This window comes from Rhinolophus ferrumequinum, chromosome 25 (genome assembly GCF_004115265.2).
Source record: "Rhinolophus ferrumequinum isolate MPI-CBG mRhiFer1 chromosome 25, mRhiFer1_v1.p, whole genome shotgun sequence".
NCBI lineage: Eukaryota > Metazoa > Chordata > Mammalia > Chiroptera > Rhinolophidae > Rhinolophus > Rhinolophus ferrumequinum.
In genome coordinates this window covers 39,061,272-39,084,930 of record NC_046308.1, presented here as the reverse complement: position 1 = coordinate 39,084,930, position 23,659 = coordinate 39,061,272, and the positions used below count along the sequence as shown (strand labels likewise).

Genomic DNA, 23,659 nt, shown 5'->3' with positions numbered 1-23,659 from the left:
GTGGCAGCAGGGATCGATCTGGAAAACATAGACCAACAACCCAATGCACTCCTGCTGGAACTTTGGAAACAGTTGCGTCTGGAACAGCAATTCCGGAGAAGCCTAAAAGAGGAATCTGGAAAAGCGCGACCCATGTCCCTCCAGGACTTCATGCGGCCACTTGAGGCCGACTCCTTTCAGCTTGATTAGAGGTGAGGCCAAGGTACCCGGTCAGAGGGGACGAGCAGGGACCGGAGGCCCCACGTAGAACTGTCCATACATTGGTCCCCTTCTAATGTGCAGAGGGTTTTAGTCCTAGTGGACACAGGCGCAGACTGCAGTCTTGTCTATGGGAACCCAGAACTATTTCCCAGACCAGCAATGTGCATTGATGGCTCCGGGGGGAAAGACTGTGACTGTAAACGCTTTTTCCTTACCACTGGGTATAGGAAAGCTTTCCTCTCGTACCTACAAGGTGTATGTCTCCCCTGTCCCGGAATATATTATAGGTGTGGACATGCTACATGGCCTCAGCTGACAGACGTCGGTAGGAGAGTTCCATCTCCGGATCCGGGTGGTGAAAGCGGTGACACGCGGGCATGCTCACCACCTTCCTGCGGGCATGCTCACCACCTTCCTCAAGTGTTGCCACAGCTCCGGCGCCTGGTTACAATGTGACAGTACCGCCTGCCAGGAGGGCAGGAGGAGACTGGTGTTACCCTAAGAAGCCGAGGAAGTGTTTCTGGGCCCAGAAGTACTGGTGGTGCTCTTAGAAACCCTGGCTGTGTCCAGGATACTGCATTCACCTCCAGGCTCCTTGCACAGGGACCCTCGCGGAAGACACTTGTCACGTAGATTGTGAGGCGAGACCCTGTAGGGGTGGAGTGTGGGGACAGAATCTCAGAAAGCAGTTTCCAGGCTCTCAGCCTCATGTAGAAAGGTGCTGGCTCGGGTAGTAAATGTCTGTCAGCTGTGGCTAATTGACCATCAGCTGTAACCAGTTAGCCAATTAGCCACTGATATAACTGCTGCGGCTGCGTTGGTCGGTGAGTCGGTTGGTTGGCAGGCAGAGAAGCGGACAGCAGGTTGCAGATCGTGTGGCTCCAGCCTCCACTGAGACTATAGTGGTATGACTCCCCTACCTATGGCTCCGTGGGTGTTCCTTTTTGGCCTAGCCACATCCTGCGTTCTTATGTGGGGAGAGGGAGCTGAGACCCCGCAGGCCGCCCCAGACGACAAATGGTGCAGTGAGCAGGGTCCCCTGCAGGACATTGCCTTAACTAAAGGAATTTTTTACAACAGCAGGAGAGTTATTATTTCTTTGGGGCAGTAGGGTGTTTCTCTCTTACCTGGTGGGGTAAGGTCTTACCTGGTGGCTGGTGGGGGAAAAGGTCATTAGTTGACTAAAGTGATGTGGAAGAGGGGATAAAGTTCACTACTCCAAGTGTTGGAAGGGCCCTTTTCTGCTTCAGTGACTCAGAGATCTGGTTGTGACTGAGTCCAACTTTGAAAGGATGGTGGTAAGAAAAGTTCTGAAATTCAACTACATTGGCCCCTTAGCTACTCCTCAATCCTCACCACAGGCAAATGGGGATGTCACCCCTCCTCCATTAATATCCACTCATCCAAAGATATCACAGAGCACCTACCATATGCCAGGATTATGCTGGGCACTGGGAACATAGATGTGGGCAAGACAAACCTGGTGTTGACCTCCCGCTGCTTGTAGTTTAAGAGGACGATGGGGTTAAATAAGTCATGTGGCCAGAGACTATCAAAGACTGCAGGGGTCTTAGAACCTTAAAGCCAGGGGATGTAAGCTGGGCTAGGTGCAGAGGGAGGCCTCTTGAAATCTGAAGGATGAATAGAAGTTGTCAGGCCAGGGGCTGGGGGGAGGGTAAGTAGACAGATCCCAGCATTTGGGAAGGCCATGAGAGGAGAGAGAACAGAAAGAAATCCAGTCAGGCTTTTGGGATTTATTTCCCCTTTTCTTCACTGCTGGCCTTGTTGCTATTTTAAAAGTGACTCAATCTGGATGAAAATGTGGGATACTCTGAGCTCTGAGTGGTTTTCCCCTAGCCCCATCTCCAGTCCTAGCTCAGGATGGCCTAGGATGGGCAGGACAGAGGAAGGCAAATCGAAGTCTGACAATAGGCTCAAGACCTCTTTATACACAGCTGTGAGTCTAGTATTAAATTCCTGTGCATGTTGATTTTCCTATAAAGTTGGGCAGCATCAAGAGCAAGACCACACAGGTTGGGGAAGAGGGGGATGGGGTACTGCCTTCTGTCTGTCTACATTCCCACGCCAACCTGATGTTACTTTTGGAGGAAGTGGTGGCTTGTTTACAATTTAGATCTGGTTTTGAAGCTAGGAGGAACACTTGGCTCAATTGCACAATTCAACTCCAACCCTTGTCCTGAGTGGCCTGTCCTGTGGCTGCTGCAATTTCATGCCCAGGTTGGGTGTCCTGAAGGGGGTGAGGAACAATCAGGGCTACAAGGTGTCTTTTCATTTCATATGTGAAGAAACCAATGCCCAGAGAGGCGAGATAACCAGGACGAAAATCACACAGTAACTTGCTTGCAAAGCCAGGACTAGAATCCATGTCTCCAATGCCATCTGCATACAATACTCCTATCTGGGGCCTTCACAATGATTTTACTTCATACACATTATCTTATCTGATACTCCCAGCAATCCTCTGTGATAGGTTTATCTTGCAGATAAAACAATGAAAACTTGGAGAGGTTATTTGACTAAGTCTCCAAAGTTACAAAGTGGACCTTCTGACTCAAAATTCAGTGTGAATTCCACCAGTCCATGTGCTTATAAGGCACACACAGTCTCAGGGTTTGCTGATTATCCACCTGAGAGTGGCTTGGAATGCAGATAATGAATAGAGGAGGACTTTCAAGGAGTCAATTAACCATGTTTGAGCATTCTTGCCAGTTCTCCAGCATCTAAGCTGCAAATCAAAATCAAAATCAGCAAGTAGCTGGCCCTGCCCTATTAATCCTTCCCTGCAAATTGCTACCTGAACCTCAAGCCAGCAGTTTGTGTGGGCAAAGCTTCCTTATCTTCAAATCCACACTTCAGGGACACGTGCCTCTGTTTTCTGTGGGGACTCTGATACTTGCTTTTGTAGAAAAGTTTCCTATAAATATACATTGTAAAAAAACAATAATTGAATCATCTACCAGGTGTTCTGATCCTAGCCTTGTTTCTCCCATTTTCCCTTGGGGGTTACGTGGGGGTACAGGTGTCTTTGCTGCTGGTCTTGGGAGGCCACAGGGTGGTCCACTCCTGGCAAGGTGATACTTGACAAGATGGCGCTGGTTTAGATGCGAAGAAGGATCTGGCAGTGGTTCAGTGACTTTCCCAAAGGATAAGCAATTTGCCTGGAGGGAACTGGGTGGTTCTATGATTATCCTAAGATGTACAGAAAAACTGGGGGAGAAAAGGGAAGGTGGGAGGAAGTGGAGACTGCAGAACCCGAAGCCAGGTCCCCAGCAAGTCTGTCATGGAGTCGAAGAGAGTGATAGAATGCTGGATTTAAGGTGAGGAAAGGCTGTCCCTCCTTTGGCCGTTTATCACCAGTGGTACTAGGTAGGGGAAGGCAGCTCTGCTCAACTAACTGGAGCATACTAGTGAGAGAAGAGGTAGGAATCAAGCTACAGTGCTTTATTGAGGACAAGGAGCATTTTGGGGGAACTGAACAGACCATCCCCCCCTCTATCTAAACCCAGGGCTTGTATTCAACTATGGAAGTAGTCTGTCCTTCAGACCCACTTTTTAGTCTTATCAAAACCAGGAGTCCAGAGCACAGTGAAGCGTAAAATGAAATAGAGACCACAGTGGATATGCCTTGGCTGCTCCCACAAACCTGCAAAAAATATTTCCCTTGGCTGTGCCTCAGCATTTCCAACCGCAGAAGTTTTCTCTTTTGTGATTCAGAGGCTCTGGATCTTCAACTGAATTCAGGGTTAAAATGTGTCTTCCCCACTCCTTGGGTGTCTGCCTTCAGTGGCAAGCTTTACATCCTTGGGTAGAGGACTCCAAGTGGTGGTGTTGGTTGTGGGCTGAAGGGACTGGCATATATGCCCATTTTTGCGGCTGAGGTCGAGTAGCTTCGCAGTTGGTCACCCTGGAGGGGTCAAGAACAAACCACTGGGCTGGGGCCGTGTGTGTGTGTGTGTGTGTGTGTGTGTGTGTGTGTGTGGCTGCGACCACTTGAGGTACATTTTGGGGCCCAGAGTATTTGACACTCTGAGTTTCACAATGGGGGCGGGTTCTTCTGGACTCTAATGTGCCCTCTGTGTTCTCTGGGCTAATTTTGTTTGGCTCTTAGCTCTCAGTTGGAGGTGGGGATGCGGCAGGGGGCGGTGGCAGTGGTCGTGTGGCTGGGCCAGGGGCTGTGCAGTCAGAAAGGAGAGACAGATCACAGCTTTGGACGACCTCGACACGACCCGGCACAGGAGACAACTAACCCCGGAGGAAACAAGGGTGCTCCACACAACTCTTGACTGCTGCAGGGTGGACGGCTAGGTGTGCTCGCGGCGGGGAAGGGGACGCACCCTCGCGAGCGCTCTCTGCCTTCATTTCCCCATCCCTGGGCGGAGGAGGGGCCGGAGTCGCCGCTGAGGCCGTGGAGCGGAGAAAGTACGCAAAGGGGACGCGGCTGTGGGCCTCACACGTGACGGCGCTGCGCTGAGCTGAGCGGACCCAGCCCGGGGCGGCGGCGGCGACCGGCGCAGCAGGGCGGCGTGGAGCAGCTCGGGCGGCCTGGAAGCTCCGGGAGCGGCGTGCGCGGCCCCGGTCCCGCCGCTCTCTCGGTCTCGCGCTGCACATTCTCTCCTGGCGGCGGCGCCACCTGCAGTAGCGTTCGCCTGAACATGGCGACACGGAGCAGCAGGAGGGAGTCACGACTCCCCTTCCTATTCACCCTGGTCGCGCTGCTGCCGCCCGGGGCTCTCTGCGAGGTCTGGACGCAGACGCTGCACAGCGGCCGCCCGCCTTTGCCCCAGGACCAGGGCTTCCTCGTGGTGCAGGGCGACCCGCGAGAGCTGAGGTTGTGGGCGCGCGGGGACACCCGGGGGGCGGACGAGAAGCCGCTCCGGAGGAGACGGAGCGCTGCTCTGCAGCCGGAGCCCATCAAGGTGTATGGACAGGTGAGTAATTTGCAACCCGCCTTTCAGCCCTTTGCTCTTTCTTCACTTCCTCAGCCCCGCATCCATCATTAGCAGTCGCCTCCCAGGTGCAAGCACCACTGGGGACTTCCCGGCTTGCATTTGCGGCCCCCCCCCACCCCGCCCCAGTACAACCGTCAGCACTTGAATTGCATTGATTTTTCCTTCTTCCTGTCGATTTTAGCAAACGTATTCCAGGTAACTGGCAGGGTGCAGTGCATATTTCCCCAGGGTGACTGTTGACCCGTGTAGTTTAGGGTAGGGGGTGCAGCTTCATTTTACATGTAGATTAAAAACACGGGCTTTCTTTAGTGTATCGTCAGTTCTCAGTGGAGAGGAGCACCCCGCAGTTACAGTACATTGACACAGAACATTAAGAGGAAGGGGTTTCCACACTTACCATTTTTAACTACAATTAAGGTGAGCGAACTGGAAAGCACGACTATCTTGATATAGTCAAGAGGCGTGTGTATATGTATGTGCGTAAGGGCTGAATTGTGTGTGTGTGTGTGTGTGAAGGGCTGAATTGTGTGTGTGTGTGTGTGTGTGTGTGTGTGTGTGTGAGAGAGAGAGAGAGAGAGAGAGAGAGAGAGAGAGAGAGAGGTTCTATTCATTCCACCTCCTCTTCAAGATACTGACTTTATTTTGGACAGGAATATCTCTCGTGACTCTTGGGGATTTGAAGGATGGCAAGAATTTAGTGGGCATTATTATTCTGTAAGTGATTTATTTCTATCCAGGCAATGGGTTTATTAGATTATAAGTAACATGAATTTCACTTTTATGGTGAAGCTTACTGCGTGGAATTGCAGACCAAGTTTGTGGTTAGTATCAGCATCGGCAAAATTAAGTTGTCAGTGTTAATTTCTTTATAAGATCCCCCAGCCCTGCTGTTAAGATTGACATCAGCAAAACTAGAAGGTCAGTGGGGGAGAAAAAGTGGGACCATTGGAGGTGGTAAATTGAATGATTTCTAGAGTCAAAATATTCCCTTTTAAAATAGAAACTAAAAGATTAGTCTGAGTTTTGCCTCTCTTCATTGATTTTCCTTTAGCCATTTCTTCAGGATATCATATAGAGTTAAATGTTCCACCTTTGGACCCAGGAAAAACCTTATAAACCATCTTACCCTATTGTGTCATTTTGGTGATGAAGAAACCAAAGCTGTGGAAGGTGAAGTGACTAACCCAAGGTCACATGGAATAGTTTTGACTGCTCTGTGGTTTTTGTCTGCAGTGTCTCAGTGACCTTTGGGTGATCAAATAGTTGCCGTCTTTATATAACTCTTCTTAACTCCTATAAGTATACATATGGCTATAAAGGGGGAGGGATGGTGATGAGTGGGTGGGAGCATTTGACTTCCATCCGTCACCAACTCCTGGGCATGAGCCTGTGCCAGTGGGCCTAGGGCTGCTGGAGCCTTCCTGGTCAGTTCCCTTCTGAGTTCACATCCTTGTTCCCCTCGCTATCCCCATCTGAAACTTGTTTTCATATTGTTGAAAAGAAGTCAGCAAGGTCCTGGCTCTCAACTGGGATGCCAGCATGCTGATGGAGAGGGAAGGAGAAAAAGAGGCTCCCTTGTTTGTTGGGTCTTCCCAAAGAGCCCAGCTCTGCAGTAGTGGGCTTGGATCAGCTCTCTGGGGGCTGAGAGTAGGAGTTAGCACCCAGATGCCATTTCTGCCTTGAGTTTGGTTTCTGAAAGTTCCTGGGGATTTGGAACAAGTAAAAGATGACCTGTATTCTCATTGAGAGTGACTCCAAAACCTTCACCTTTTATATTCCGGAACCAGCCAAATTGAGTTTGGTTTCATTGAAAGATGGAGAACTAACATTCCAACAAATAACAAGGAATTTCTACCAAAAGTGAGGACACAGGGCAGTGTTTTTTGTTTTCTGAGGCTGCTTTCCGACGCCATTGTCCTCTGTTGCCCCAAGGTTAATAAAAGTGGGATTGATTTGAATCTTTAAGGATTTGAGTTAGACAGAAGGAAGAACTTCCTGCCACTGGGCTTCCTGCTACGAGCACCATCTGGTGCAGACCCTTCAGACTGCAAGCATAGGAATCAGTGACTGAAGGGGCTTGGCCTGCCCTGCCCCTCTTGGAGCTCTGGAGTAATTCACATCTATTTGGAATGACCTTTGCTAGAGCAAAGGTGACCATTTGCCTGTTTTCCCTGGGACAGACCTGGTTTATAAGTTGTCCCTGCTGGTTATGAAAAGTGCTTCCTTCACTCTCAAAAGTGTCAGATGTAGACTATAAATTATATGGCCATCCTACTTTTAACGCTAAGCCAGGTTCCACTTTGTATTCCCTCCCTTTAATTTTAAACTTATGAAATTGTGATGCTTTTCAGTAGTATTGCTTGTATCTAGTGTGGTGGTAGAAATGGGAGTGGGGAATATTTCATCCCTGCTTTCAGAAAGCTTACAATTGAAGGACTCCTTAAATTTGCAGATGCAAGTACAGGCATGTGAATGTACCAAATAGGAACAAGTAAACATGGATACGATACACCAGCCACAACTCTACAGTGGGTGGGTGTTAGTGGGTTGTATGATATGGGAGGGCATTGGAGATGGAGTGATAAGGGGTCAGTGGGCTCCGGCACTCTGCAGCGTCTTGCGCTCTGACCTCTGGGTGAGGTTAAGAGGATGCCTGGCAGTACAGATTAAGGCTGGAAGAAGAAGCTGTCTGAACGAAGAAGCCCTGCGCGTTATGTTCAGGTCACCAGTTTCAGGGAGAGGAGCAAGGAGGGCTTTTGCCTGGATATTCTGCATTTGAGAAAGAGCCTTGTGTTGTAGTCAAGTCCTTTTACTCCAGCTCCACTAACCTATGGACTAATGGTTATTTTGACTACATTCTTCCTCATGTTTTATAATGTGGGAGAATGGGTTCTGCCATGACTCCTTAAGAGGCATGTTTGTGATAATGAAATACGGTAATAGTGGTGAGAGCTATCCGCTATCAGATATTAGGACTTTCCTTCCCAAGTTCAAAGTTTAGAAGTTGAGCCCCTTCTAAAAAAGGCCAAGTCCAAGAAGGGGGGATTTCCATAATTCTTGCCACGCTGCATTTTTTTCTGATGATTTTGTCAGCTCCATGCCTCTGTGCCATCATGCTTGCTTTTTCCTCTGCCTGGAATGGTTTTTCCCACTCTTGTCTTTGCCTGGAAAACCCTTACCTATTCCACTCTTCAGCTTCCAAGGAATACCTCCTAATATTAACCAGGCTTTAGTGGGAAGAGTTCTTTTGAGCTCAGATACAACCTTGTGTTATACTTGTTTAACTGTCTCATCTCCTTATTTGCTCCTTGAGAGCATGGATCACGTCTTTCTCTTCTCTGTGTCCCTGGCATTTGGGAGACCCTTAAGGAATATTTGTGGACCTACTGCACACCTGGAAGAAGAGAGGCCTGGAGGATAGATAGCACATCCAGGAAAGGGATTTATAAGGAGGGATGTGGTGAGCTCACAAATTGAGGGTGAAAAAGAGTTGGCTTCCTTGGTGGTGAGGATGGTCAATAGTGAAGCCCTGATTTTCCTGTGCTATCCTGGGGGTGATTTTGAATGATGAGCTGGGATTCTATTGCACAGAATCCTCCCTTTTAGGGCTCTCATGGTATTTATTGCTAATCGTATTGTTTTGGGGAAAAATCCTTTGGAATGAGGTGCAAAGCCTAACAGGATTTACAGGTTTATTTTCCTTCCAATGAGCTCTCTCTTAATAATTCCTTCTTTTTAGAGGCCAGGGAGTATTCAGTGTCCTGATTTGAGACTGAAAATAAAGTGTCTGTTACAGCACAAGGTCCCGGGACAAAGAGCCTCCTTTAGGGGGTGAAATACTGTTTAGCTCTAAATCTCTTTGGGGTAGATTCTTGCACGATACACTTGCTTGGGAAATAATTGGTTGGTTGACTCTGAAGTTAGGATGTTTGACCTGTATGCTTCCAAAAGATGAGGAGGCAAAGCATTTGTTGTTTCAAGTTGGCTTCTAAGTAGGTGAAGAGTTGCATGGCATGTTGGGTTGGCTCGATAAGGGATATGACCTTGAAAAACTTCCTAGTTATATTTGGCATTTCTTCTTATTGCATGCAGTTCTTTGCTCAGTCTCTGGCCACTGTTTAGTTGATTAATGGCTTGCTTGTCTTGGGGCATGGTGGGTGGAGGCTTTAAGAGGTGGAAAGAATGAGAGGAAAAGGGGACAGAGATGGGAGTGAGGAGACGGAGAATTAAACAGATGAAAAGCCTTCCAATTTGTTTATTTTGCCTTCAGTAAGTAATATCTGTTTACAAAACAAAATTTGTACAAAAGAGTATGTAGTGAGAAGTAGATTTCCCCCCCTCTCGTGTTCACCATTCACCCAGTACTCTTTCCCAGTTGGCAACCACTGTCATCAGGTTTTTGTATATCCTTACAGAAATATTCTATGCATATGTAACATGAGAGGTGTGATCAAAAAATATGGTGAATGTTTAAATTAAAAAAATTATTCCAGTAAAAGATGCATTGCCATTAATCCCCCTCAAAATACTTCCCCTCGCTTCGAACACACTTACCCCATCGTTCTTGACACTTTCTGAAGCAGTTCTGGAAGTCCTCTTTCGTGTTTTTAGTTGCGCTGTCATGTCTGCCTCCATGTTCTGAATCATTTTGATTTTGGGGAAGAGCCAAAGTTCTGACAGTGGCAGATCTGGTGAAGGAGTTGGATGAGGACACACTGTAATGTTTTTATTTGACAGAAATTGCCATACTAGAAGCGACGTGTGACACGGAGAGTTGTCATAATGGAGGATGATTTGTGGCACACTTTAAAACACACCTTCTCTCAACCATAGTTCATACCCAACTGACTGCATCGAACAAGTTGAAACTTGTCAAACACTGTTACTAAGGTTCCACACGCTGCTTTCCCTATAGAAGATCCCTGCCTTTCCATTGGATGGCATTCGGCAGCAGCATTCACCATGTTTCTTGATCACACCTCATATGTGTACATAAAATTTGAAACATGAAATTTTGGTGGCTTTCTGTTATCCTTAGCCCCTGATATCATGAATAATGAGATTAACTCTAGCTCCAAAACATATTTATGACATTATTTCAGTAGGAAGGGAGTTACCTAAAGTGTCATAGCATAAAATAGATTGTTGCTTTTTCTCCAGGCCAGGTGAAAGAAAACTCATTCTCATTCCACTTGGAGAGTTCCTGTTCGCTTGGAGAGCAGCATTATTTAGCTCTCTCATAACTTGGAAACATGCTGGAGGGCAGTTCCCTAGAGACTGTGGAGCCCAGATTTGGAGAACACCAGAATATAGAGAGCATGGATCTTGGTTTTAATTTGTGTTTTCAAGAATGTTTTTTCATAGTCTGTAAAATGAAGTTAATGGTATGCTTAATAAATTGCCTTGATACCTGGGATCCAGGAGGCAGATCCTAATAGAAACTAACATCCTGAAGCAAAAAAATGGATGTTGTAGGAACATTTCATTGCCATATGTTGGTCTGCTCCTCCTTAGAGATGACAGCCATCTTTCTATTGTCATTGTTTAGTACCAGGGGCAGAGATAGATGAAGCCATGCTTGTACTGTCCACACAGGAACATTCTAATAATCGGGAGAGCAGGTAATCCCAAAAATAACCTATTTGCCTTTGCTGTGTATTTATTTGTTTTTATTGTAAAACATCAGCTAACTTTTCTTAATAAATTTTGCTCAGGCAAATATTAAAATGAGTTTGTATTTTTGAGTAACTAAATGGCTGGCATAAATGTGCTCAGGGAAAGTGAGTTTGGAGTTTAGAATTTTTGACAATAATTCAGATACAGATCATTGATAGTTGTTGTATTAAAGCTGAGGTATTCCATTGGCCTTTTCTCCATTTTTTTATTTTTAGAATTAGTTGTGGTGGAAACTAAAGGAGAACTCACTTCCTTTTGGTTTGAATATTCTGGGATTAGTATTTCTCCAAAAGTGGTCTGGCCTGCAGGGGTAAGGCATTCTTTTTGTTGGTGAGCACAGAACTTTCCTAGGCATTCTCTAGTTACGCCAGAATCCATTGGCACATGGCATATTCAGTACAGCCATATAGATGCAAAAAATCAATGTCCCTTGTTTTAAAATGAGCCACAGTTAATTTTGACCTAATTTATTGGTTTATCGACCTGGGAACCTTGGGCCTTCGAAGAAGTGGCATGGGCAGTCTCCTAGTGTTGAGCTGGCTGATGATGCTGTAAATCAGAGAAGACAGGGTGGGCTGCTCATCAAGATCAAGATGGGGGTTTCACCGTATGTTATTACGAGACCCTAATTTTTGTTTTTAATTGTAAAATGAGGAATGCTTTGTGCATTTGGGGGTGGGTTCCATAAAAATAGGACTTCATGATAATCATGCCATGATAGTGAGTTAAAAATAATTACAAAATTCTGTTATCCACTGGGTAATTGTTAATAATGGTTAACAGCCATGATCGTATCACTGCTACTTGCCAAGAGCTGGAAGAAAGATACTATCTTCCTGGTCTCATGACAGATCTAATATAATGAGATCTTTAAGAGATTTTTTTGCAGTGTTGGGAATATTCTGTGTCTCTGCTGTGCAATGTGTCCACTAGCATTATATGGCGGTTGAGCACTTGAAATGTGGCTGGTAGGACTGAAGAATTGAATTTATTTTATTTAATTTTAATCACTTGAAATTTAATTTTAAATAGACATACTGTATGCTTTTTTAATGTATTAGACTGTGTAGCTTTCACAGGTTGTGGGAGGTCTCCTCTTCCCCGTGGTAAGCAACCTCTCCTTTACCCAGGAGAGAAGCTGTAGTTACAGCAGAGGCCTGCATTTGTTTTCACCACAAACAGGATGGAAAGCAAGAGTAAAGGGTTGTAGTCTAAACCCTGAGTTTTGGCAGCTGCTGACTGCTAAGCTGAGTGGCAGGAGACAGTGGCCTTTTTTCCCCAGGTAGGAATGCATCGGGGGGATGTGGAGGGTGCAGGGGGTGCAGTGTTCCTCTTGGGGGGCTCCTCGGCACAGTTGCCACCTTCCATCACTGACGTGGGCAATGAAGGCTGACCTCTGTGCTTTCACTTCTGGCGTGGCCTTGCACAAACAGCCCGTTGTACGGTCTTTGCTGAGGTGCTGTGCAGACCCCGCAGCTCTGTTTAGCAGTGAAAGATGTAAACAATGCTTTAACAGCGGGGCCATCTCCCAGCCCTGCCCTGTGCTTCCTGTGTTCTTGTCGACTTGCCTTCATATAGCTGGGTCTGTCTTTTATCCCTGCAGCCCTGCAGGCTGGCATGAAGACAAATAGCACTGGCGTGTGGTCTTCATCACTGCATGGAACCTCGCTTCCCGCAGGCCCTTTAACTTAGGATGCCATTGCTGTGGCTGCCGCTGCAGGCTCTTGGCTGGGAAATTGGGACCCTTCACGATGATTTATCTCCAGTCCCCTGAATTAGATTAAAAACACAACTACGAATTCTCAGAAAGGAAGGCTGATGTGATTATGTCCCAAATCTGAGTGGCAGACAAGAGCAATAAAAAGATATGTGTGCATAGCAAATGCTTTTCATGCCATGTAGGGGCCAAAGTGCTGTTTACATCCCTCTCCATTGTTTTTTTTTTTTTTTTAAGATTTTTTTTGTTTTATTGGGGAAGGGGAACAGGATTTTATTGGGGAACAGTGTGTACTTCCAGGACTTTTTCCAAGTCATGTTGTTGTGCCTCCCAGTTGTGGAGGGCACAGCTCAGCTCCAGGTCCAGTTGCCGTTGTTAGTTGCAGGGGGCGCACACAGCCCACCATCCCTTGCGGGAGTTGAGGAATCGAACTGGCAACCTTGTGGTTGAGAGCCCGTGCTCCAATTGAGGGAGCCATCCGGGAGGCTCAGTGGCAGCTCAGCTCAAGGTGCTGTGTTCAATCTTAGTTGCAGGGGGCACAGCCCACCATCCCTTGCAGGAGTCGAATCGAGACAGTAACGTTGTGGTTGAGAGCCCACTGGCCCATGTGGGAATCAAACCAGCAGCCTTTGGCGTTAGGAGCACGGAACTCCAGCTGCCTGAGCCACCAGGCAGCCCTCTGTTGTTTTTTAAACGAAAAAAGTCACTAACATTGCTTCTCTTATTTAGAAAAGAGACCAGCCTGTTGAGTAGAAACCCACTTCCCCCAAATAACTGTGGATCAGAATAACATAGGATGACTCTTTTTTTTGTTGTTAAAGTATTTTCGGAATTTTTTTTTAAATTTATTGGGGAATATGGGGAATATTGGGGAACAGTGTTTCTCCAGGGCCCATCAGCTCCAAGTCATTGTCCTTCAATGTAGTTGTGGAGGGCACAGCTCACTGGCCCATGTGGAAATCGAACTGGCAACCCTGTTGTTCAGAGCTTGCGCTCTAACCACCTGAGTCATCTGGCCGCCCTAAGGATGATTCGTATGTGAAATGAATGTGAGTTTGAACCAATGAGTGGGTCCTGCATTGGGACTTACATGTTAGTTGATAGTGAGGTGAGATCCATTCTGCCTGGCTTGGCTGGGTTGCTGAATAGTGTCATGAGGAAATTTTTAACTGTTAGGAAACCTCTGTGCCCAAAAGCATTTATAAGAAACCTGGGATGACCTGATTGAGCATGGAGGGCTGGGGTTAAAAGCACCTTTAGGAGAAAGTCTGATGTAGGGGCTGTCACTGGGGAGACTCAGGTGGGTTCCTCTGAGATAAACCGTGTGTGGGGCAGGGGCCCGGATGGTTAAGGACCCTGTTTCTCTCTTAGCCCAGGGGATACATGCTAGAAAGTTCCATGTGGGTCTGCCCTGGGGACCTGGGAAGAAAGACTGGTGCTGGCTGCCTAAGGAGCTCAGAAGAGGAACCTGCTGATTGCAGGGTGTGGGGACGGAGTGGAGGTGGGTGAGTGGCCTGTGAAACTGGCAGTGTTTGGAAGAGAGTTGAAATGTTTTAAACCTGTGCTCAGTTAATTGAGTAACATTAAACTCTGTACCTATAACTTACCTCATCTGTATACATTTAGTTCCCTGAAGTTCTCTCACTGAATAGTTAAAAAAAAAATTCGGCTGTTAAGTGGGCACGTGGTTTACTGAATTTGGCAATGTGTGCTGCTGCTGATGGTGATGGAAGGGTTACTGCAGAAACAAGGCCTTGAATCTTTGGAGGAGAAAAATAAAGGGGTGGATATGGAGAGTTGGAGAGAGGTGAAAGGGTTGTCCACTCAGGTTTGCGGGAGCCAAGCTAGGAGTTCAGCTAGCAGAGGGGTGCCTGTGGGGCTTCTGCAGGGTGCCTTGCCTTCCTCAGAGCTCAGGGGTCATCCATTTTACTGAGCAACAGGCCATGCTAGTGGGTTTGATGTACATTCTCCTCTCCATTGTTTTCCCTCACGGTGTGGTGAAGGAGCCACTGCTGAGGTATGGCCTTGAGGCCTTCAGTTCTGGGTTGTAATATTTAAGTACTTTCCCTTTGGGGGGGTGAGGAAAATGCTAGAAATGAGTGCCACCATTGTGCTGGCACTCACTTGGGAACTGCAGGTTGCGTTTCTTCTGCTTTCTGAGCTCGGCTGTGGAGTGAGAGGAAGGCTGCCTGAGTGCCATGCTTGGCAGTGAGATTTGAGCTTGACTCGTGTGCAGTTTCATCATTTCGTCTGTGTTATTGCTCTTAGTCCTCAGTGTTCTAACCCTGGTGCTGCTCATGTTCATTTTTCATATGGAGCCATTTTGTGAAGAATGGCTTTTTTTTTTTTAATTAAGGTTTATTGGGGTGACAATTGTTAGTAAAGTTACATAGATTTCAGGTGTACAATTCTGTATTACATCATCTATAAATCCCATTGTGTGTTCACCACCCAGAGTCAGTTGTCCTTCCATCACCATATATTTGATCCCCTTTACCCTCATCTCCCACGCCCCACTCCCCTTACCCTCTGAAAACACTAAACTATTGTCTGTGTCTATGAGTTTTTGTTTCTCATTTGTTTGTCTTGTTCTTTTGTTGTTTTTGGTTTATATACCTCATATCAGTGAAATCATTTGGTTCTCTGCTTTTTCTGCCTGACTTATTTCGCTTAGCATTATAATCTCAAGATCCATCCATGTTGTCACAAATGGTCCTATTTCATCTTTTCTTACTGCCGAATAATATTCCATTGTGTATATATACCACAACTTCTTTATCCATTCATCTATCAAAGGACATTTTGGTTGTTTCCATGTCTGGCCACCGTAAATAAAGCTGCAATGAACATTGGAGCACACGTGTCTTTATGGCTAAATGTTTTCAGATTTTTTGGGTAGATACCCAGGAGAGGGATTGCTGGGTCATATGGTAATTCTATTCATAATTTTTTGAGGAACCTCCACACTGCCTTCCATAGCGGCTGCACCAGTCTGCATTCCCACCAACAGTGTATGAGGGTTCCTTTTTCTCCACAGCCTCTCCAACACTTGTCACTATTTGTCTTGTTGATGATAGCCATTCTGACTGGGGTGAGGTGATATCTCATTGTGGTTTTTATTTGCATTTCTCTGATGATTAGTCATATAGAGCATCTTTTCATATGTCTATTTGCCATTTTTATGTCCTCTTTGGAGAAATGTCTCTTCAGGTCCTCTGCCCATTTTTCAATTGGGTTGTTTGTTTTTTTGTTGTTGAGTTTCACGAGTTCCTTGTATGTTTTGGATATTAGCCCCTTCTCGGAGGCACTGTTTGCAAAAATCTTTTCCCATTCAGTTGGTTGCCTCTTTATTTTGTCGATGGTTTCTTTTGCTGTGCAGAAGCTTTTAAGTTTGATATAGTCAGAATGGCTTATTTTGGTAAAAAGAATATAATAGCAGAAGGAAATAATACCTTAGAATTTTGAAGTTTATGAAACCTATTGATGGATAACATTGCATTTGATTCTTATAATGGTCCTGTAAAAGTGGGAAGGTTAAGAATGATCATTACTCTCATTTCACAGATGAGTATCTTTTTTTTTTTTTTTTAAAGAGTTTATTGGGGAAGGGGAACAGGACTTTATTGGGGAACAGTGTGTACTTCCAGGTCTTTTTCCAGGTCAAGTTGTTGTCCTTTCAATCTTAGTTGTGGAGGGTGCAGCTCAGCTCCAGGTCTAGTTGCCTTTGTTAGTTGCAGGGGGCACAGCCCACCATCCTTGTGGGAGTGGAGGAGTTGAACCGGCAACCTTGTGGTTGAGAGCCCACTGGCTCATGTGGGAATCGAACCAGCAGCCTTCGGCGTTAGGAGCACGGAGCTCCAACTGCCTGAGCCACTTTGCAGGCCCCCACAGAAGAGTATCTTGAGGCTCAGAAAGATGAAGTGATGTAGCCAAAGTTAGGCAGCTAGTAAATCTTAGAGTCCCAGACTCAAAGCCAAGCCTCTGATATACTGTGGCACATTTGCCTCTCGTAAATATTCCAGTGCAAGCTTTGCTTTCAGCCAGAGAGTTTCGCTGTGAACTCTCTTTTCTCCTTCAAAACTTAGAGATCTCCTATAAACGTACCTCCTGGTTTAATGTGCCTTGGCTCTCCCGGCTGCACTAATTTTCTTTTAACTTCTCAAATGTGACAAGTCCCGAGTCCCTCCCCGTTCTTGGTTTTTACTCTGCTCTTACTGCAGGTCTTATTCTCATGGCAGCCACACTGTCTCCCCCACCCACCCCTGGAAGTCTGCTGTTTTTCTGATACCTACTTGTAGTCTGGTATATAGTAAGCGCTCAATAAATATTTATTGAATAAAGGAGGTGGGGGCTATCCATGGTGAAGTTGCAGAGCCAAAGAGGAGAGTCCAGGAAAGTGGATGTTCTGGAACCATCCTAAAGAGCTCATAGAAGTGGCTTCGGGTTCATTGGTGAATCGTCACTAATGCGAGTCCTGGCTCAGGGTGCTTAGCAGCTAGTTAACCCTGGTGAAGGGTCTTGCTGTGCTCTACCTGCCTGTGTGCCCTGCCTGGGCCCTGGGTTGTGAGGTGTTGTGGGTGACCAGCTGTAACTCTTCCCGTGGGCTTCACTTCATCTGCAAAACGTGGACGATGCTTTAGCTGTTTCCTGTCCTTCCTTCCGGCCCTAATCTTTTCTTATGTTTCTTACTTACCAACTGGTAAATTAAGGGGTGGTTGTTTTCATGATAGAGATTTTTCACAGGTTCTTTTAAACGGGGAGCCCTCCTGAAACAGTAAAATATGCTATTTGCTAAGTGACAAAGTGGGGTTCAGCAGGAGGAAATGGTACACAGAAGTCAATGGTGAATAGATTATACTTGCCAAAGATCAGTAAGAAAGATGTCTCTATGAAATGATATTGTAAGTCAGGGAAAGTCGGATTATCACCCTTTTGATAAAGAGAGAGGAAAAGGCAAGCACGTGTGTGTATGTGAGTCTTTACCTATCTATCTGTCTATCTATCGCGTATGTATGTATATATGTATGTATGTATGTATCTTTTATCTCTCGAGAGCTCATGACGCCAGGTAAGGCGATTGTAATGAAATGCCAAGCTTTTTAGCCTAAGGTCATTCTCCCCGATCTGTAAGATGGGCAGACTGAATTCAACAGCGAAGTATTAGGTTGGTGTAAAAGTAATTGCGGTTTAAAAGGTTAAAAATAATAGTTCATGAGTTCTGTGGGTGAAGTGTCGAGCAAACACAAAAGTCAAACGAGTAAATGGAGATTTCATTGCTGTAGGTGATGTTGGATCTGCTGGCAGTTTCTGGGTGTGGGCCGGGATCGTGTCTGGTAAAGCTGAAGAATGGAAACACGGACCAGGGAGAGGCAAAAAGTTTTAAAAAGAGGATCATTTATTAGAGGCAGGAGAAGAGGTTGCAGCTCCAGAGCGGGAGGGTTTCCCGAATGGGGGTGCCCAGTGACTGACGCAAAAGCTCTTACTTTTATACCTTCCCTTGCCTGCTTGGGGAAGGGGAGCTGTTCGAAGAAGGGAACTTGTTTGAAGAAGGGAACTGGCGCCTTCTAATGAAATCCGTCTACCAGGTTTGTTCTGCTTGCCCATCCTGAAGGAATTAGCAAAGTAACCCACGGTTATCTATCAGATCTGCTCGTTTGTCAGGCCAAAAGGAATTTTATGATTAACCTCAAGGCCTTGTTACATTATGTCCTGGAGCGAAGGAGTGACTTCAAAATCAGGAGTTTTAGGATATGGCTGTCTTTGTTTATTCCACCAGGGACCTCCCTGTCTATCTAGGGACATGCTAACTCTCCTGTATCACCATGAACAGGGGTTCTGTGCTGGGAGGGAGCTCTTAAACTAGATTTCAGCTCTCCTTCTGAGGTGGAGAGTCCAGGGAGGATAATGGAATTACTAAATATAGTGAGAACACAGTCTTGAAAGGGGACTCGGAGGGGCGATTTGCATACTTAGCATTTAGGTTGTACAAATGAATGATTGGAGAAAACCTTGTTATTCTTGGACCTCAGGAGTCTGTCTTTGGTTTCCTCAGGCCTGTCTTGTAGTTCAGGGGATTTAGCAGCTGCCTCTGTCCTCACCTCACAGTTGAAGGACAGGATATTTGTTTTAGACTTCACTGTAGAATTTTAAAAATGCTTCTTTGTATTTCACTGCTAATGAGGTAGAGAAATGAACCAGACTGCCTTATTTGTCCTCCTTGTGCTGTGTTCTGGAAAAAAGCTGTGTATAAGAGTGGTGAGGACTGTATGCTGTGGATGTCGAAGACATCCCTGAACTTTGGGTTTGACAAATTTGAAAGAGATAATGGCAGAAGAAAGATTAGAGATGATATGTGACCCATTCCATTAAGGACCTCCATCATTCGTGAATAAGCCTCAATGACTATACCATGGTTTTATTGTAAATTTCTTACACCAGTCAGATTGGCAACAGTATTTCCCTCCGAAGGGCTCTGTGCTGTGTACTCTTGACAGGTAAGAAATGATTCAATAGCCCCAGTAGGTGCCTGGCACCTAGTAGGCCCCAGTAGGCATACATAACTGTAATTGGTAAGTGAATGCACCAGTAATCAGAACCTTCCTACAACAAACATTTGTCCTCCCTTCTAGTTATAACAACCCAGAACTTGGGGCTAGGTGGCAGCAGATTCTTTCCCTTACTCTGAATAATAAGGCAAGTTATTTAACCTCTTTGGAATGCCAGGGCATGCTGGGGGGCTGACCGACAATGCAGACCAAGGTGTGTCAAGGTGGGGCTGGTGATGACTGTTGTGAGCTGGAAGTGGACGCTGGAGCTAGCTCCAAGCCTGAGGCCATTTCTCCAGCCAGGGACCAGGAATCAAGGGGCCTGTGGGGATTTTGTGGCTCTGCAGATGCTGCTGATTGCACTGTGAAGGATTGCTTTGCCCAGAGACCCACTCGTCGGTCTCCTCGATGACTCATTCTAGCTGCATATTTGGTAGCATGAAGGATCCAGAAGAGATGAAAGAAGCACTTTCTAAGAGTGGAAGGTCCTAGGTATTGGATCAGCACTTGAGAAGTATAATGTTCTTTACAGGTCTTAGATAGAGCCTTTTCAAAAAAAATTGAGATGAAATGCACATAACAACCATTTTAAAGTGAACGATTCAGTAGCATTTAGCCCAGTCACAATGTTGTGCAACCACCACCCTCTGGCTAGTTCCAAACCGTTTCATCACTCTAGAATGAAACCTCTTTCCCATGGAAGTTACTCCCTACTCCCCCCAACCCCAGGCAGCCACTAATGTGCTTTCTGTCTCTATGGATTTACCTGTTCTGAACATTTCATATAAATTGTATCATGCAATATGTGACCTTTTTGTGTCTGGCCTCTTTCAGTAACATAGTGTTTTTGAGGTTTGTCCACGTTGTGGCATATATCAACAGATCTTAGAGTTTTAAAAATTATCCAAAATACCCAAATACCCCTACCCCCCAAAAAAAAATAAAGAAAGAAAGAATGAGTCTTCTAGCCACCATTATTTAAGTCCCACGTCCTGCCAGGAGGAAGGGGAAGGACTAGATTCATTGCTCCCCAAATAAGCTACATTAGAAACATGTGCGATGTGTGTTTTAGAAATACTGATCCCTGGGCTCCAGTCAGAGGGATTCTGAATCAGTAGGTCTGGGGTGATTCTGTCAGCGGGATTTGGGACCCCCCCGGACGAGGTGACCTCTGAGGTGTCATCTTGACTGTTAACCACCAGCCTGCGAGCCTAGCTCACAGAGGCTGAAGCACTCCCCCAGATGCTGGTGGTTGTTTATGATGCCTTTTCTGTGTACAGAGATTTCTGTGGCCTGTGATTTTTCTGTTTGTCTTCTGAGGGGAGGCATTGGGCCCCATCCCTGCTGCTTTTACAGCTCCAATTAATTGGGTCTCATTTATCAAGCTCCAGCTATACCCTGTGAGCTAGAGATTGGAGAGGGAAAGTTGTTCTTATCCCCAGGGTTGTGGTTGTAACTGATTTCACATCAAGGTTATGTTCCTGGAAAAGCCACCCTCCTGCCTCCTCCCAGACTAGCATTTTCTGGGTGCCCTCCCCTGTTTTGGGGACCTGAGTCTGCAAGACTGATGAGGGTGATCTGGGAGCCTGCAGGTGCTCCAGAGGGCTGGTGAGGGGGGAAGGCACAGTGGGAAAGGCTAAGGGGAAGTACTTAGGGATGGAAAAGGAATCAAACAAACCAGAACCCATCCATAAAACGCGGGGATCTAGCGAAGGTCTGCGGGTATTCTTGATTGTTGGGGGCTGTCCTGGGTCTCTAATTTCCTGGTCACTTTCTGTGGAGAGCCAGCTTTCACTTTTTCCTCTTTCCTCTTTGGGGAGGGGTGAGAATGGAGACAGAGGGGAGATGGAGAGGAGAAAGGTGAGGCTAAAGAGCAGAATGCATGGCTTTGCCTTTAGTGAAATTGTCGGCCTGCTGGCTCCACCATTCTCATTGTCCTGTGGGTGCAGGATGCATGGATTCCTGTGACTGACTCTGGGCTTCGGCGCTGGGGGGATGGGCACCCCGGCTGCCTTGAGGATCAGCCATGACTCAGCCAGAGGTGGTGGCTCACCAGGGAGTTACTCCCATGACCAGGATGTGCCCATCCTGAGGTCTTGCCAAGTGGAGGAGCTGAACTGTTTATGTGAGTTGCCTGGTGGTCCTCAGACAAGCCATTTCTTGCCAGGGATTTTTTTCTCCCCACTGGGCCACCCTTTTACAGTCTGTTAGGAATAAAAAGGACATTTTATTAATAAAATAAAAAAGTAATTTTTTGAAAAGGTGTTTCACCAAGCTTACCTTCTAGGCTTCCTTTATGAAAAAGCCCTTGGATGTTCTGATGCTTGTCTTTTGTGCTGCTCCCACCCCTTCACCTCTTTTAGGTTTGTTTGCAAGGGCCTTATAAATCTCATGTCCTCTGAGTAGAAAGACTTCATTCAGCAAGTTGTGTTCAGACCTCTTTCCCACTCTGATCACTGATGGCTTTGTAACCTGTTTCAGAGTGTTATTTGATTGTTATCTGACAAGAGGGACTGTTTTGAGGTTGTCCAAGTGGAATATTGGTGGGCTTTTTCATCCCAGACCCTGGATGAACTTCGGCGGTTGTTTTAGGTTTCAAATCCTTTATTGTATCGACATTCACAGAAGTTCTCTGTTTATTCCCCTCTGGTTTTAAGGATGAGCATGTTTTTGGAGGGGAGAAGACTTTCAGCCTGAATTCCTAGGACACCTGTTCTAGTTCACTTCTGATCCACAGATGTTTCCAGATTCTTCCCAGAGGCCAGTGCTGGAAGGAGAGAAGGGGAAAGGTGAAAGCCATAGTAAGGTGTTCGTGGCTGGTGGAGGTTCCCTTGGCTGTTTTCTCCCTGTGGCATTCTGGGTTATATCATTTACTTATTTCTGGTTTTTTATTTATGCTTCTCTATTGATGCTTGCCTAGACTTATGTCTCTGGCAATGAGAGGGAACATTTTGGAATTGACATCGTTTCCTAAAAAAAATATCAAGGGTCTTTTTCTTTAAATAGTTCTCATTTCAGATATTTTCCAAAAGAGTTTGGATCCTGCATCCAGTTAGATGCAGGTGCTTAAGACCCAAAGCAGAGAAGTGAAGGATTAGCTCCTTTGTCATTCTGTCTGCCAAGTTTGTGGCACAGGTGTTTACCTTCCCCCTTGTGACATCTGAGAGCATCTGAAGAAGTGGGTGGGGAAAATAAGAGGTGGAGGGGCAAGAAGAGGAAAGAAGGAGAAAGGCCCTGAGGGGAGGGGAAGGTTTTCTGCTGCAGAGTCTTGATAGGAAGGCAGCTCAGAGGGCACAGCAGCTGGGGCTTGTAGTTTGCGTTAGATCCAGAGGCGAGGGTAGGTCGGGAGGTTGGTAGGTGGGGAAATGTGCAGGCTGGGCTGTGCAGAGGCTGCTTATGGTCCAGAAGCTTGATTTCCTTCTATGCATGCCCGAGACAGCAAGGTTGAAGAGGCCAGTAGAATAGACTTCTCCCTGACAGTGCTCAGCAGGAGGGAGAGCACATGCTTCTGGTTTTCAGGGCCTTTGTCCTGATTCCAAATGTTAACCCCAGCCCTGAGAATGTTTGTTAGTATGGTCGTCGGTTTGCTCTTCCACAGAGGGGTGAAACAGATGGCTCAGGTATTCTAAAATGCCAGCCCTTAAACTGTCATCAGTGACCAGTGACAGGAAAAACAAAAGTAAGGTAGCTTTCCATAAGGCAAAAACTAAAATAGATTTTTATTCTGAGATTGTATCTTTCCTCAGGTTTTGTTGTTAAAATGTCCTTTAGAAACTAATGATGATTGTACATGGTGGTCATATTGCTTAGGAGGGTTAGGTACATAACAGATGAATCCCAGAAGCTCAGTGATGTAAATACATCTCCCAATTATCAGAATTTCAAAAGGAGTGGTACTGATTAGCAGAGGGCAGGCTCCTCAGGGATGTGGGCTCCTTCTGTCTTGTGGTTCTGCTCTCCTCTGGGACTCCAGGGTCTCGCATGCAGCCTGCAGATAGGAAAGAAAACAGAGGGCTGTGGGGTTGCTGGGGCTAGCTGCGCTGACCCCCTTCTCTCACATTCCACTGGCTGGGCTGGAACTCAGGCCCAGGGCTACACTCCCCTGCCCAGGAGCCTGGGCAGGAGTCTGCTGTGTTTGGAGGGGAAGCAGAGGAAACAGGTTTAGAGAACAGACAAATCAAGTTCTGACACAGTGGCTGTTTTTGTTAATGTCCTTACCTTGCAAAGTAGAAGTAGCCAACCAACCTTCTGTTGGCCTTCCTAATTTGTTTTCATTTTACTGGTTTATAAAATTTGAAATCCTGGAAACCACTGCTAGCAATAATCCAAAGGTCATTTCTGTGGAGTCCTAGAAAATATTTCCTTACTTGGGACAACTCAAAACTAAGTAAAGTGCATCATGATGTTTTTCTCTTGTTCTTCCTTGTTATGAGCTAAGGACAAGCAATGTCACCTGTAGGCCAGAGAAAGCACTAGTTTGAACAGAGGTTTGAAAGTGTGTGGTCTTTCTGGCCTGTGCACTTTTTTGAATGAGGCAGATGTTTCAGTGT

At 46.2% G+C, this 23,659-nt stretch overlaps 1 protein-coding gene across 3 annotated transcripts in view; it reads left to right on the top strand.

Annotated features, from left to right (window-relative positions):
- The first annotated feature begins 4,700 nt into the window (after positions 1-4,700).
- SORL1 (sortilin related receptor 1) overlaps positions 4,701-23,659 on the top strand; it is a 168,385-nt gene continuing 149,426 nt past the window's right edge. For all 3 annotated transcript variants that reach the window (XM_033097156.1, XM_033097157.1, XM_033097155.1), the window contains exon 1: positions 4,701-5,150. In XM_033097156.1, coding sequence (XP_032953047.1) covers positions 4,875-5,150 — 276 coding nt within the window. In that variant the 5' untranslated portion in view covers positions 4,701-4,874. The remainder of the gene's footprint in view (positions 5,151-23,659) is intronic.